The sequence below is a fragment of the Brienomyrus brachyistius genome, chromosome 9 (genome assembly GCF_023856365.1).
Source record: "Brienomyrus brachyistius isolate T26 chromosome 9, BBRACH_0.4, whole genome shotgun sequence".
Lineage (NCBI taxonomy): Eukaryota > Metazoa > Chordata > Actinopteri > Osteoglossiformes > Mormyridae > Brienomyrus > Brienomyrus brachyistius.
Genome location: NC_064541.1, coordinates 12,962,362 through 12,978,803, shown reverse-complemented (window position 1 = coordinate 12,978,803; position 16,442 = coordinate 12,962,362). Strand labels below are relative to the sequence as shown.

The following is a 16,442-nucleotide window of genomic DNA, read 5'->3' as shown; positions in this document are numbered from 1 at the left end:
GAATTTATATCAAAGCTCTTCATTGAATTAGATGAGGACTGAGTGAGTTCTGCTTCCAATAGTGTAACATATGAAGAAGCAGCCTGACTCATCTCAGTCGGTCCCATCTCAGTCGATCCTATCTCAGTCGGTCTCATCTCAGTCGGTCTCATCTCAGCCGATCCCATCTCAGTCGGTCTCATCACAGTCGGTCCCATCTCAATCGGTCCCATCTCAGTCGGTCTCATCACAGTCGGTCCCATCTCAATCGGTCCCATCTCAGTCGGTCTCATCACAGTCGGTCCCATCTCAATCGGTCCCATCTCAGTCGGTCTCATCACAGCTGGTCCCATCTTAGTCAATCCCATCTCAGTCGGTCTCATCTCAGTCGGTCTCATCACAGCTGGTCCCATCTTAGTCAATCCCATCTCAGTCGGTCTCATCTCAGTCGGTCTCATCACAGCTGGTCCCATCTTAGTCAATCCCATCTCAGTCAATCCCATCTCAGTCGGTCTCATCACAGTCGGTCCCATCTCAATCGGTCTCATCACAGTCGGTCTCATCACAGTCGGTCCCATCTCAATCGGTCCCATCTCAGTCGGTCTCATCACAGTCGGTCCCATCTCAATCGGTCCCATCTCAGTCGGTCTCATCACAGCTGGTCCCATCTTAGTCAATCCCATCTCAGTCGGTCTCATCTCAGTCGGTCTCATCTCAGCCGATCCCATCTCAGCCGATCCCATCTCAGTCAATCCCATCTCAGTAGATCTCATCACAGCCGGTCCCATCTCAGTCGGTCTCATCACAGTCGGTCCCAACTCAGCCGGTCTCATCTCAGTCGGTCTCATCACTGCTGGTCCCATCTCAGTCAATCCCATCTCAGTCGGTCTCATCTCAGTCAATCCCATCTCAGTAGATCTCATCACAGCCGGTCCCATCTCAGTCGGTCTCATCACAGTCGGTCCCAACTCAGCCGGTCTCATCTCAGTCGGTCTCATCACTGCTGGTCCCATCTCAGTCAATCCCATCTCAGTCGGTCTCATCTCAGTCAATCCCATCTCAGTAGGTCTCATCTCAGTCGGTCCCATCTCAGTCAATCCCATCTCAGTCGGTCTCATCTCAGTCGGTCTCATCACTGCTGGTCCCATCTCAGTCAATCCCATCTCAGTCGGTCTCATCACAGTCGGTCCCATCTCAGTCAATCCCATCTCAGTTGGTCTCATCACAGTCGGTCCCATCTCAGTCAATCCCATCTCAGTCAATCCCATCTCAGTAGGTCTCATCTCAGTCGGTCCCATCTCAGTCAATCCCATCTCAGTCGGTCTCATCTCAGTCGGTCTCATCACTGCTGGTCCCATCTCAGTCAATCCCATCTCAGTCGGTCTCAACACAGTCGGTCCCATCTCAGTCAATCCCATCTCAGTCGGTCTCATCTCAGTCGGTCCCATCTCAGTCAATCCCATCTCAGTAGGTCTCATCACAGCCGGTCCCAAGTCAGTCGGTCTCATCACAGTCGGTCCCAACTCAGCTGGTCTCATCTCAGTCGGTCCCATCTCAGTCGGTCTCATCACAGTCGGTCCCAACTCAGCTGGTCTCATCTCAGCCGATACCATCTCAGCCAGTCTCATCTCAGTTGGTCTCATCACATTCGGTCCCATCTCAGTCGGTCTCATCACAGCTGGTCCCATCTCAGTCAATCCCGTCTCAGTCGGTCTCATCACAGCTGGTCCCATCTCAGTCAATCCCGTCTCAGTCGGTCTCATCTCAGTCGGTCTCATCACAGCTGGTCCCATCTCAGTCAATCCCATCTCAGTCGGTCTCATCACAGTCGGTCCCATCACAACTGGTCCCATCTCAGTCAATCCCATCTCAGTCGGTCTCATCACAGTCGGTCCCATCTCAGTCAATCCCATCTCAGTCGGTCTCATTTCAAAAACAAGCTCTTTAGTTGGCAACAAAATGGACGAACAGATGAAACTGCATAGAACGTGGGGGACACTGTCATAGTCTCTCAGCATCAGGTTTCTGGTCCCTGATTGGAATGAAGCATTATGCACGCTGTTCATCTTAACTGGTTTTCTGGGTGCTGGACTCTGTGCATCTACACATGCTCACAGATTTCTGGGACAGATCTAAGAACAGCCTACTCCTTCCCAGATACTGAAATAGCATGGAAGTCCATTCAGTCGCCTGGTGTAACTTATTAAGTACAGATTAAATTTGACGTTCTTAGAGCTTCAATGGGGATAGACACTCTCACCTGTGTGATCTGGAGCAGGAAACCAAATGCACTGGGGACCAGTTTAACCGGCGGCGACTGAGGTGGAGGGAGGAAAAGCTCAGTGAATCACGACCGACTTAAACGTAAGAAGCTAAATGGTTTGGACCGAATCCACCGAGATTTTGGGCGTTAACTCAAAGTCTTTACCCTCAGAGGGACCCTGAAGACGAGCATGATGCTGATTTCTGCTGTGTCAGGTAATGCTGCCTGTGTGTATCGCGGCATATCTCTCTGGGCCAGAGCCCGGATTAAATGCCTTTACCGCATCCTCGGGGAGTCTGTCGCAATTAGTTGCGAGGTAATGAAGTCGCCGAGAAGCTTGGAAAGAGCCTCAGTGCGAGTACCCCGCATTCGACATCTATATTCAGAACTGCATGAGTGGGAATGTCTGCTGGTCGTGAGGAAATTACATAGATTTTATTTTTTGTCTGTGGATCCTGTGTCAAAAATAAACCAGATACTAGAAAAATCCTGAACAAAGTTTTTCTCCTTCTGCATGCTGACACCCTCATTTATGTACTTCTATTCTCACAGCCCCCACCACCCTACACCCCCAGCACCACCAGGCAGTGCCCCCTACCTTCTGGCGTCATCTGCCCTTCCTTGGCTCCCATCACGTCCATGTGCACCGTCTCCCTCTGTTCCTTAGTTTGTTGCATAGTATGACTCTTCCACATCTTTCTCAGCTCCTCCACGTCAGCCTCCGTGTCCTGGCCGGACTCCCCGGCCAGTCTGGCACCATCAGGTCTGTCTTGACCGCAGGGCTGGGAGGCCGCAGCGGTGGATCCCTGTGCATCCGAGGCGCTGTAAGCTTTGTTCCCCTCCTGGCCGGGCATCCCCGGTATCTCATCCACGCTGGGATGTTTGGAGCCCGTGGAGGAAGGACGCTGCGTGGCCTGGCACCCCCGGACCTGTCTCCGCCACAAGCATCGGCTCCTCTGCTTGCCGGGTCATGGGTGTGGAGGCGTCAGCGACCGTCTCCAGGTTTCCGGCAACGTCGACCTGGCTGACGGTCTGTACGGACTCGGAAGAGGCACCTGACGACTTGTCATGCCGCAGTTCATCGGAGGACACCAGCTCCTCTCGGATGGGCGAGAGCTCCGACTCAGTGAAGACGTCCTCGGAGAAGGACTCCTCTGTGCTGCGGGGGGCTGTGCTGGAGCTGTCGTTACCCATGTCCCTCCCCCGAGTCTCTGGTTCGTCAGCATGACTCCGTGGTATTCTCTTTGGGTGACATGGGTCCCTCCCCAAAAACTGCTCTAAGTCCCTACAGGGAAATACCATTCTCAAATGAAAAGGAGATGCTATTTGCAATTGATCAAATGAAACTGGACTGTACCACAAAGGTCAAAGCTGAGGGGGACACTGCGGTCATCTCTTTCTAAAAGAGGTATCACAGATCCCTGAAAAACTTCAGTTATGCAAACGGCAATGATCTAAAATGCTCTTTAAATGCATCTCATAAGCCCAGAACAATAATAGTGGGTAGCGCAGACCTCCTGAAAAAAAATCGTTATTCTCTTCCAAAAAAATAAATATGCAGTTGGGTGAACAGACTCACTGTTAACCCTGGAGTAAAGACACTCCCTGGGTTACGATGGACTTACGTAAGGTGAAAATATCGTAAGGTGAAAACATCGTAAGGTGAAAATATCGTAAGGTGAAAATGCATTTTTATACAGTACAACAAATATCATAGCCTAGCCTACCTTAAACATGCTTAGAACACTTACACTAGCCTACAGTTGGGAACTAGTATACCCATCGTAAAGTCGAAATATTGTAACATGGAGCAACGGAACCCAGGGAACATCTATTAATGGTCACATTAATGTTTTGAGAGGCATCCTAAAGAAGGCCTGCAAACAGGACAGAGTAATAGGAAGCAGACAGAGAAGCAGAGTTCTGGGTGACCTTGTGTATGAAAGAGGCACAAAGGGGCAAGAGGCACTTACTGAGGGATGGACTCTCTGATCTTGCTGTCGGTTATCTCGCGGTACACAGCGGCCGACATGATCTCCTCCAGGGGACACATGATGCCGTACTCCTCACAGCCTCGCTCCTGCACCAACGGGTCCGTCCGGTGAGGGTCGAACATGACGTTGTTGGGAGTGACCAGCAGAACCCCACTGACGGTACCCTTTAAGGAAGATGGGGACACACACACACACAAATCTGAGAGTGGGGGACAGGAGACGGGGGGCGAGGAGGAGAGAAGGAGGAAATGCCAAGGTAGATGACAGAAAAGACAGGCAGAAAGACAACAGCAGAGAAAGAGGGGGAAAGGTGGAGGAAGACAGAAAAGAAAACAGAGGAAGCACGAGGGATGAAGGGATAAAACAGAGAAATTGAAAAAGGAAACATGGAAAGATGGAGGAAGAGATACAGAACAGTGAGAGTGAGATAGATGAAGGGAAGAACCTGAGTCAGAGGAAAACAGAAAAGGGAGAAGTGTAAAAATGGAGGGATGGAGGAAAAGAAACAGAGTAACAGAATATGGGGACGTTTTAAGTGGAAGTTTAAAATACAGAGGAAGATACGTTGAGAGTGGCTTGTGTGCTGTGCATGAACCTGAGATGGGAAGGTGTGAGACAGCAGACCTGGGGACGGCATGAAAAGCAGCACGGTGGAGTGTGTGGTGGGACTGGGGGGGCTGCGTCACAGGGCCTTGTGCTGTTTGCTCCACCGGTGATCAATGAGCAGATGCAACACTGCTGGATTCAAACCCTCTCACAGAATCAGTAGCAGGGAACATTGTGTTTGTAGTGTGATTTAACTTTCCCTTTCTTCTAAACATCGATAGCAGGTGAGGTTTGGAGCCCATCTCAGCCAGGATCAGGCACTGACGCCAGTCCATTTCGGCACCCTCGTTCCTCACTTTCGTATTTTCTGACTCACCTTGTGTCTACGGGTTTGATGCTGAAGACGGCTGTCAGTTCAGCGTTTAAGGGCCTTTCCTTTCTCCCTGTCTAATACAGGGAGAATTCTAAGTACACATTTATCTTTTGTGCTCAGGCTAAAATGATTCAAAACGGCACCGAAAACTGTGCAGGCTATGCGGAATGTGCACAGGTGTTTGATTGGGAGTTCAGTGCTGTTACCATCATGATCATTGGCTGATAATGGCTTCCCCAGGAAGATCGACTCACTGGGGAAATTGTCTGACATGAGCTGTGTGTATGTGAGATTGTGAGTCTTGATGTGTATCACTCTGCCTGTGAGTCTGCATGAGTGTGACTGTGTGGGCGTGAGACTGCACCTCCGTGTGCGCATGAATGTCTAGCAGACGTGGGGCTTGCCTTGCCGTCGGTGATGTACTTGCAGTTGATCTTAAGGAACTTCTCAGTGAGGGCCTCTTCCTCCTCAGAGGTGGATGACACCACTCGGGTGGGGCGGAGCCCGGTGGAGGCGGGAGGCGGGGCTTCCGGCCGGGGGGGCCCATCAGAGTCCTAAGTCACAGCGCAGAGAGCGAGAGAAACCTGTCAGGTCAGCTGCTGTTCAAATGCTGAATGCAGCACCGACACCCCCTTCTGGAAGTGTTTGGTTTTCTTCTTCCTCACACCTGACGTGACAATTTACACCCATTTTAAAAGAGAAGCACAATGTGACGTATCAGCTTGTACTTCATTCTTACAGCACCATAGCTGGGAGTTTGACTTCTCTGCGGTTTGTCCTTGTCTTACACCAGGTCAAATGCACATGAAATGAAAGGCCATCGCACAGAAACAGGCTGGTGGGAGGAAAGCGGTGACGAGGCTCTGTCCAGCCACTGGGCTGCAGAACAGAGAGAATATTTGGATAAATGTCGAGGGGAGAGTGATCTGAAGACACTCTCTGCACGGACAACTTCGGTGAGCAGACTATCGGTGGCCATGGAATGAGGTGTCACTCTGGGACGTCGTACTGCCTGCCTGCTTAATCAAATAGTCTATCAGAATAAAGTCCAACCAAAACCTGGATAATCTGCCTTTAAGGCAGGACTGGATAATCTGCTGCTGATCTGTGCCTGGATAATATGCCTCTAACCCGAGCCTGGATAATCTGCTCCTAACATGAGCCAGAATAATCTGTCCCTAATCCCAGCCTGGATAATCTGCTCCTAACCCGAGCCTGAATAATCTGTCCCTAATCCCAGCCTGGAAAATCTGCTCCTAACCCGAGCCTGAATAATCTGCCCCTAACCCAAGCCTGGATAATCTGCTCCTAACCTGAGCCTGAACAATCTGTCCCTAATCCCAGCCTGGATAATCTGCTCCTAACCCGAGCTTGAATAATCTGCCCCTAACCCAAGCCTGGATAATCTGCTCCTAACCTGAGCCTGAATAATCTGTCCCTAATCCCAGCCTGGATAATCTTCTCCTAACCCGAGCCTGAATAATCTGCTCCTAACCCGAGCCTGGATAATCTGTCCCTCATCTGCACCCGCAAGTGTGGTAAGGCACACACATAAACACACAGACACACACAGACTCATGAATACGCTGACACTATCTCATGGATCTACTGACACACTGCTTAGGAGAATGCAGCGGGGCTGTGCTTGTGACAAGGCTTCCTTCCTGAGCCCCTTTTCGTTCTGCTCCAGGCAAGCAGACACTGGCAAAGAACAACACTCTAATGAGCCGATCTGCCGATCCGTCAGCTCGTACCGAGGCCGCCATGCTCATCCACGGCTAATTATGCGCGGAGCGGATCTGCACAGACTCTTATGGGAGTTGCGTCCGTCTGCTGGAGGAGTACACTGTACAGAGGGGTTTCCCATGATTCCTCGACGATACCTGCGAGGCATTAATCCAGATGTTCTCGGCCCTTCTGTCCTACAGGAAATCTGTCGGGAATTACAATGTGATCGAGTCAGCACAGCTTTTTATTCGTTTCTATATCTTCGCGCGGGTGTCTATTTTTGGTCAGTCTGCAAATATAGGCACTCATTTCTCAAGCTCTGTCTTAAATGAAATTCTAGGAAAACTCCTTGCTGCCCCACCAGAGTGACTCACCCCCCAGCAGCACCACCAAACCAGACAGAGAGATAAAACTCTATGGGTTCCTCGCCTGCACCAAGGATCAATCCGGTCTGAATCAATGCTCAGAGATTTATTTTCACGCTGCCCTGCGAATGGCTGTATTTAAATGCCTTTTGTCTTCCCAGATAGCTTTCACTGATTTCAAATGAGCAGTCGTGGGAGATTCAGACATCCAGAGTCTGCCAAAGTGGGAGTGGGAAAAAAAAAAAAACACATCCATATTTATCCTCCGGCCCTTATTTACACAGTAACGTGTTTACGTCTTACGTAAGAATTTACGCACAAATCGTGCCCCGCGGACCCCAGAGCCGGAGCCGGCGGCCAAACCCCAGCGGGTGTCCGGAAACCCTACCCCCGGAGACGGACGGCGAAGGCGTGAGGCCGCACGAGGTCCAGGCAAGGAGAGACGCACGTTCCGCCCGGTGGCCACGCGGGGGAGGGCGGCCATTAGCCACAGTGGGAGGATTCAGCAGATTCTCTGGCATCCAGACCGGCGGCCATCTGGTCACTCCTGTCGGTGGGCGCTGGAAAGGCCGGCCCGAGGACGTGGCAGCGGTCCGGCCCGGCAGGTGACGGGCGCCCGGATTCACGCCGAGGATCACGGGATAATAGGACAGGCAGTCCGCGCCGGGAGGGCGTGCCATCCGGAAGGAACCGACGGAGTCTGCTTTTCCCAGAACCTCTGCCAGTCCACATTGCTGTCGTTATATTTACACTGTGCCGAGTTTAACTCGTACGGAACTTACATGTACAGATCAGTTCATTCCAGCCTTAAGGACAGATTAAGGAAATTATTAACACACAGACTGGTCGTTTTTATTTACCATTAATCTCACCTACCTAGTTAAACCACACCAGACTCAAATTAAAATACAAAAATCGTCCACCTGGTGGACATAAATATGTAGTACAGGTGTAACTGTGCAGCTCGTGCAGGAAAAAGAACGAAATCTTAATGCTGTCTTTGCGCTTACAGTCTATTTCACACCACAAACAAGCCTCTTAAATGCTGCACAGAAGAGAGCCGGAGGCCACGGGGTGTGTGGGGGGGGGCAGATTCAGCAGCCCTTGGACTGGACCGGAAACGCATGCTCTCATTCGCCTCCCTGCTTGCCAGGACCAGTCACATGTTCAATCCCCCCCCCCCAACCTCAGACACCCTCCCGCCGTCCCTAATTTTAGCAAGCCTATGGCAGAAAGCGTGGCGCTGCCATACTGGAGGGTCGGGGGCCAAACATGAAACCTGCCCCCCCAAAAAGAAACGCGCTCACTGAACTATCGGCCCCATCCAGCTGTTGGACGGAACACCTTTAAAAAACGTCACCCTGCGCCGATTTAGCCCGATTACACAAAAACAAACCCATGCCCAGAGTGCACCGACAATTAACTAGCTAGCTAATTCAGTAATTAACGGTAGCATCACTGGTAATTATCCTCTGAGCTTTAAGACTGGCCTAAGGAATCCTTGCTGTGTGCCCGACCAGAGCGTGGTCTTTCCGCCAATGCTGTCTGTCTGTTTCCCTCCAGCGCAGGCAGTAGTGCTGCGCTCACCCCTCCCGCCGTCGCATTACCGATTGCGAGGTTACGCCAGTGCTCTCCTCCTGTAACTTAATGCACTCGCTATCTGCACTCACCTATGATTTGCTTAGGAGAACATCTTCTGCCAGAAAATAAAAGTGAACGCTGTATGTAAACAGCCCTGAAGAAGAGCTCGACTAATTAATGAAGATCCAGCTACAACATGTGATATATAATCGGTACCTGGGTCTAAGGTTTAAAATCAGCAATTTATCATAGCACAAACTGAGTAACGTCCAATAGAAGATGTCAGAGATGCAAACAGCATGTTTAGGTGGGTCCACAGGACATTGTTCACATTTATTCAGAAGGCGATTAGTGTCCAAAGCAACACACAAGTGAGAAGAGATTGAGCTCTGCACCCAGAGACCCACTGGGGTTAACTGTTTGTCTCATCAGCTCAACAGTGAAATAATTATTTTGCTGGCCATGGGATTTGAACCCATAACCTACCAGATATAAGCTCATACCCACTGAATTATTTGTTCATTGTTTTAAGATTCTAAATGATTAAAGTGAGCGCATCAATGCATCGAATCAGCTAGTACTGGTAGACATGGTGTAGTTTGGGGGAAAATTAATGAATGAACCATTTTAATGGGAAGTAAACTCTCTGGGTGTTGGGGAGTGTGACTGCCTTTCAGCTGGTCTCCTAAATACCAGTTTGGATGTTTTGTTGTATAAAAATTTAATTTCTTCTAGCTCACTCTGCCACCTTCCAATCCCCCCCCCCCACCACATAGAGTAAGATAAAATACAACCCCACTCCCTTAGGCCTGACCTATATAGATAAGGGGTGCAAGCTTTGAGTTTGCAGTTAGTTTGGCTACCAAGTTTATTTTTATTTATCTACTTGCAGAGGGGGGGGGGGATTGGAAGGTGGCAGAGTGAGCTAGAAGAAATTAGAGTTCAGATCCGACACCGTCTCTGAGATGCCAAGCTCACCGCGGAGATCCGTAACAGACGGGCCTTTGACGCCAGGCCCGAATTCGCATGGGCTCCTGCAGGCATGTGGTTATCAAGCCAGAAATGCACTCCAAACTTCGACTGATCTGAGATCAGCGGGTAGTGGTGCAACGGATGAGCAGATTATGTCATTATTAGGAGAATTGTGGCTCAGCTGCTGTTGTCCGTAAGTCACCACTAAAAACTAATATGCAAGATTTCGGGTCCAGCATCCATCATCACTTCCCTGATCCGGTACCAGTTCAGGGTGAGCCTGAAGCCTATCCCAGGAAATAGAGAGATGGAGGCAGGACACCGCCTGGATGGGATGGGCAGCTCGGGAAAAACTCATAACCACGGGAGGAGATCCACAAAACTCGGGGAGCCGCGGCGGCCGTCATACAGAGCAGGTGCATAACTCGAACCCTGGAGGTGTGAAGCGAAGGTGCTACGCACCGAGCAGCCACCTTCAACTAAAATATAACAACTCGGAACGCAAATAATAAAAGGCCAGCAGGGGGCATAACAGTTAAGGACATAAGTGAAAGTTACTGACTTCGATCTGAGCAGGAGCCCTGCTGTTACACATTCGGACAAGGAACAAAACCTGAATAGCTAATGAGCTACACAGCTGTGCAAAGGGCCAGGACTGCTAGCCACCAAGGCTAAAAACATTAACTGTCAAAGACAATTCTTTTAAATAATTGCGAAAATTTTAGAGAGGAAAATATGTAGGGATGTCCTTTAGAGAGAAACATACTGTTTGCGTGGAGAAGATGATTTGGCAGTAAAAGCACATTTGGCAGGATGCTTCGGAAGCGGCTCTCCGCTTTGTCCCGACGACTCTATGTTTAAAGCCTCGTACTTGGAAGCTGACGCACGCAGCGGACGTGTGAAATGTGTCATTTTGCTGCAGAGGAAGCAGGAACACCCGTCATCGCAACCATTTTGTCTGCGTCGGTGACAGAACACAGGATAACCCCGATGCGTCCCTGCAGCATAGCAGCTAATGAAGACCGATCACGAACACAGAAGCTAAATGCTGGGAGATTATGGACCCTGATCATTAATAAACCACAATTTACTCTCAGAGTCTGTGCTACAAAAATAGACTGTGGATATATCAACACAGCGACGCGGGGTTTACACTGACTGGGCCCCATTCAAACACCCACCTCAGGGTCCCCTGTCAGATATTTCAAAAACAGTAAATCAATAGGTAGTGAGATGTTGGACGAATGCAACTAGTTAGCTGGTTAGCAGCACATCCAGCTTATAAATAAGGAATGCATTTATTTCATATTTGGTGTAGTGACTATTTGTGGCCAACAGGGGGCCGCAAACCTCGGAAGTCCCAACTATTGCATGACCGGAGTGGTGGCAAGCGTGTCCACTGCCTCTATCATCCCAGCTAGAAGACATGACAGGTATCAGCACTGTAGTCTGTCAGTGGTATGTAAACCGTGTGTGGGGGGGGGGGGTGGACTTACTGTGACCTTCTCTAGGTCGGCCTCAGACGAGGTGGGGGACATCGGGCTGATGGGACTGAGGGAGGGGGAGCTCCCCACGCTGGACACATACTCTGGGTCCGGAACATAGAGAACCTGTGGGTAACAGAGACAGTCTATAAAGGAGACAGTGCCCCCCCCAGAATGGCACAAGTACACATGCAGACATACACTCACACTCACACTCACACACGAGAAGCACGACAACAGAAGCAGACAGAAGCACGTGGACAAACACACACGGACGTGTGCGCACAATCGCACATGCGGCACTCAGGCATAAGGAGAACTTATAAGGCACGTATATAATCACATAACTTACATAACATCTTATAATGTTACTAAACAGCTACTGGATATGACCACTTCATCTGGGTGAAAATATTGCCATTTGTGGTTTTGGACAAATGCCACATATTAGCAGAACGCTCTTTGCTTAGCAAACCTGATTTGCAGTGCCTGTCTCCAGTCCATTAAAAAAAACAGCCTTTCCGTTGTCAAAGCCGAATGGACAGTGACCCATTAAACATTGTTCTGTGTTACATTTCATGTGCTTGAGGAGTTACATGACATTAAGGTTTATTTACTGCATTAAAGTGAAACACTGATCAGACAGTGATCTTCCGAGAGGTCTTACTGTACATATGGAACAGTCTGTTTTATGGGACTTCAGAATGAACAACAATAAATTTCAAACCGGGTGTTGTGCCAGTCAGCCGAGCCCCCCCCTCGGGCTTCGAGCAGCTGGCTTAAGGCTGAGAGTGGCTGGCATCTTTAAACCCCCGCAGAAGTGCCACGCCCGGAAGCACTGACGTCACCCGTTTTGGGGACGATCCGCACTGCCGCACTGCCCCCCCCAGCCCCACAAGCTCCGCCACCTTCGGTGTTTCAGGATATTTTTTCCCGTGTATTTAAGATGCACCGACGTTCAGTTGCATAACTCTTTGAAAAAGGGAATCTATAAATACAGAATAAGATAACAAACAGAGTCAAAAATGCTCTTTTTGGGACTCACACCATTACTGATATTAAAATATTCACACTCCCTTTGCCTCCCCCCCCCCCAGTGAGAATGGATTCTTTTAAAAATAGCCAAAGGTATAATTTTGTTTCCTGCAGCCCTGACAGATACAGCAGATGCTGGCCGGCGCCGGCTCAGTCCTGTCAGTACAGAATGTTACGGTGCGACTGCCGTTTACTGCTTGTTTCTTAAATTTTTCCTTGTCACACAACATTCCAAGTTTATCTAAATCAGGGTCAGTTCAGTTGCAGAAGAGCTCATTTAAAGAAGAGTATTTCTGTATTTATGCATTTGTTCTCCATATCTTGATTTCAGATTTTTTTCTTTTTATTTAAATTGCATTTATATTAATTTAGCTAAAAATCTCAGCAGGTCAATACAAGTTTAATCAAGTTAAAAATATAAATGAGTGAACTGGGGACAGGCAGACAGGAAGTGATGTCGCGAAGTTGTCACCTGGCCAGGCACAACTGCTCTGGAGAAGAGCTTGTTCAGCTGGACCAGCTCATTGGGCGTGGTGTCGAACTTCAGTGCAATACTGTTCAATGTGTCCCGGGACTCCACCTGAAAGAGACGGAGAAACACTGTCAGGACGTCAAGCCCTCAAACCGACGTCGTTAGTAAGAATCACCTCCTGAGAAGGATTAAGAGCAGTTTGGTCGGTCATTGTTGTCTATTAAGAATGTGTCACGGGCCTCGGTTCAGTATTATTAGGGTTGAATAAAGGCTGACCGCTGAAGTACCTCCATGTTCCAGCTGGTAATCTACACCTGTCACATGCTAATAGTTTCCCATCAGGAAAAGGGCAAAATCTATTATTCTTACCCTGGCTAACAGTACTCACCCCACAGAGGCTGTCTCACCATGTGTGATTTTGGGACATCGATGTCACGTTACATTAATTTTGCATAAAGTAGCGTAGAGAGATTCTGCAATCGTACAACGACTGGGACACACGGGCAGTTCCAAGAAAAGCCTTTTTCTCAGCTGTTTGAGAAGATTGAAGCGACTTAAAAGGCAGCAGATCTCTGATGCTGTTTAGAATGCAAACACGCTGTCTTCACGTAACTCAAAGCAGTTTGACCAGCAGGTTATGATAACGGACGTCAAACTGCTGGGAGGAACCCGGTGGGCTTAATAAGTAACTGTCACAGACGCATCGAAATGTAAACAAAAACAAACATTTCGCTCAATAGGGACAATTTACTGGTCAAAATAGCCCAGCAGGCCACAGTAGCCAGGCGTCTGACACGATTTACATACAGTCCGTAGTGAAGGAAATTTCTGAAAGCACACAAGCTGAGGCGACATTTATCGGTCCGCAGGTGAAATTCCTCTTGTTTACACTGTGGACAGTCACCAGAATATCTGTGCATGAGCTCAGACCCACAGACAGTCACGTGGGACAGAGCAGCACGCGGCTGGGGGTCAGGCAGGGCGGCGACGCCTGGCCAAAACATCGCTGTCCCCCGTGAGGACGACCAGACACGACGGCAAGCTGGCTTCCGGAAAACGCCGGCATCCATCCCAGGGGACAGCTGGATGCGGACCGAGGACAAAACAAATGACAGCAATGTGAAGGTTGGTAAACATATTTATGGTGTCTGCCCTACAACAAACATAAAGTACAAAATCAACCCCTAACAACTGTCCACATTTTGAAAAGCCACCGTTCTCTTCATAGGTCAAACCTTCTCCCTTATTCACTATACTTGGTGTTTCTTTCAACTACCACAACCGAACAACACTATTCAGATTACAACACTTCACAAATCTTACTAGAGCTGTTGGAATATGTGAACATTTTAACAGCAACATGCACTGGGACGTTTTTGATGAAAAACATAAGAAAACACAAATGTGATTTTAGTTTTTCTTTAATATAATCAATGATTTATTGACGGCCGGATCCTACAGGGGCGCTCAGTAACCATTGTAGGTATAAACAAACAAACAAATAAATAAATACATGAAAATAATAATTATTATTGTACAGAAAATTGCTACTATGTAAACGAAAAGCTAAGGCTCATGCATCTCCAGTTTTATTTCAGTACGTCTGGCTCGCGGCTGCAAATAAAGCTGAGCTAGACCATGTAAATATACAGCAGAAAGCCATAATACAAAGAGGTGTAATAGCTCGATGCACTAGACGGGAAAAGCCAGTATGCTGTATTAACCCCCTGCCCTGCCAGTCGTCGCGGTAACCTGCCTCCGATTGGCATGATGGATGCCCTCCATAGGCCATGTGAATCCAGCAACAAGGAGAACAGGAGGGGTTGCCGGGATGGGAGGAGTCATTTTTTACACATCCATTAAGAAATGGTCACCTGATGGTCACCTGACGTAGGTTTTCAAACACTGTACAGTCACACCTTCTCTTTTTGAGCAACAGCAGATGTTTTTCTAAATTATATAACAACAATTGCTTTATGATTTTTAAGATTAAATCCTTTTTTTTGCCATTTGCAGAAGTACATTGGAATTCTTCTGTAATCTTGCTCTCCATAGCTTGGGGGGGAGGTGGGTCACAGTGTAGGGTCAGCTGATGTGCAGTGACCCTGGAGCCCCAAGATCCACGTGATCTTGTGATCACAGCCCCAGCCCCCTGAGCCACTCACCACCCCCACTTACATATATATGTTTTTACTTTATATGTAAGTGTCAGTTAACAGCTATTGAACTGTGTTTTCTTTGAAACACCTTCCACACATTTTTTTTCCAAGTACAAAAAAATAGTGATTGTGGTTACTAGGGTTTCGACCTGGATACCCGAGTGTCTCTCCTGACATACAGTCCTCAAGCAAAAGGCTCCCTTTACTGCAGACCTGCGCCTCCCGCTAACCTCCGTTATTTCAGCAACATGCTCAAAACTGTATGACTATGTTTGTTTTATGGGTAATTAATGTAATTTCAGATGCATTCAATTATATTCCCGCAAAGAGAGCAGTCACCCGCTCTGTAAGTTAACATTTTTATAAATAAAATCGCACTACCTTCAAAATGCTTAAATGCTCATTAAAGATTGTCTACATTCAATGCCAATTTACATAGCTACACGAGACGTAATCATATTAAAGAACTAACTTTGCATATATTCTAAGTGGCTCGCTGTTATGTAAACCATACAATGCATATAATGACTCTGTTTCATATGATAATTGACCGCAAGAGTTATCATGAAAGACTGCGAAGACTCTTGGGGAGTGTTTTCATGTTGGAGAAGGGGAGCCTGTTGCTACTGAAATGGTTTCTTTAATAAAATCACAGTGCGTTTAAATAAATTTCCCTCATTCTTCTAAGAAACTGTTTGCTCCCCCCCCCCCCCCCAATTTTCCTTTCCACACCAATCTCCATGGTAATTACTAATACAATTCTAATCAGGCACATTTGAGGACAGCAAGATGTGCGTGTGCCTGAACTGTCGCGTCAGCAGGCGGGTCCTTACAAGATATCTATTAGCCAGTTGTGGTGTTCATCCAGCTCGGTGGTTACAACCGTGCCGTCTTCCCTAACGTGACTCTGTTGAGGCGTTTGGATCTCATACAACTAGACTTGACTGTTTTTATTTCTGTAAAGACACGATAAAGGTTGTTAGACTTGCCATGGCCTTCGTCTATCAGCGCAACGTGAAGCAACCTGATAAGAGTGACCGGGCTGTTGTGCCAACAGGGACAAAAGGCCTTGAATTGCAGGGTGGCCTTGGCATGAGAGAAGGGACAAATGTAGGTTTCATCAAAGAAAAAACAAAACTTTTATTAGAGACCAGAGTGTACACTCACCGGCCACTTTATTAGGCACACCTGTCCAACTGCTTGTTGATGCAAATTACTGACCAGCCAATCACATGGTGGCAACTCAATGCATTTAGGCATGTTGACATGGTCAAGACGAACCGCTGCAGTTCAAACCGAGCTTCAGAATGGGGAAGAAAGGTGATTTAAGTGATTTTGAACGTGGTAGGGTTGTTGGTGCCAGATGGGCTGGTCTGAGTATTGCAGAAACTTCTGATCTTCTGGGATTGTCACGCTCAACCATCTCTAGGGTTTACAGAGAATGGTCCGAATAAGGGCAAACATCCAGTGAGCGGCAGTTCTGTGGGCGAA

At 48.3% G+C, this 16,442-nt stretch overlaps 1 protein-coding gene across 1 annotated transcript in view; it reads right to left on the bottom strand.

Annotated features, from left to right (window-relative positions):
• Nucleotides 1–16,442, bottom strand: part of oxr1a (oxidation resistance 1a) — a 46,213-nt gene that overhangs the window by 14,895 nt on the left and 14,876 nt on the right. Inside the window, 6 exon segments of the mRNA XM_049024155.1 lie at nt 2,841–3,108; nt 3,110–3,527; nt 4,216–4,400; nt 5,560–5,709; nt 11,298–11,411; nt 12,793–12,900. Of these exon segments, the coding sequence (XP_048880112.1) occupies nt 2,841–3,108; nt 3,110–3,527; nt 4,216–4,400; nt 5,560–5,709; nt 11,298–11,411; nt 12,793–12,900 (1,243 nt within the window).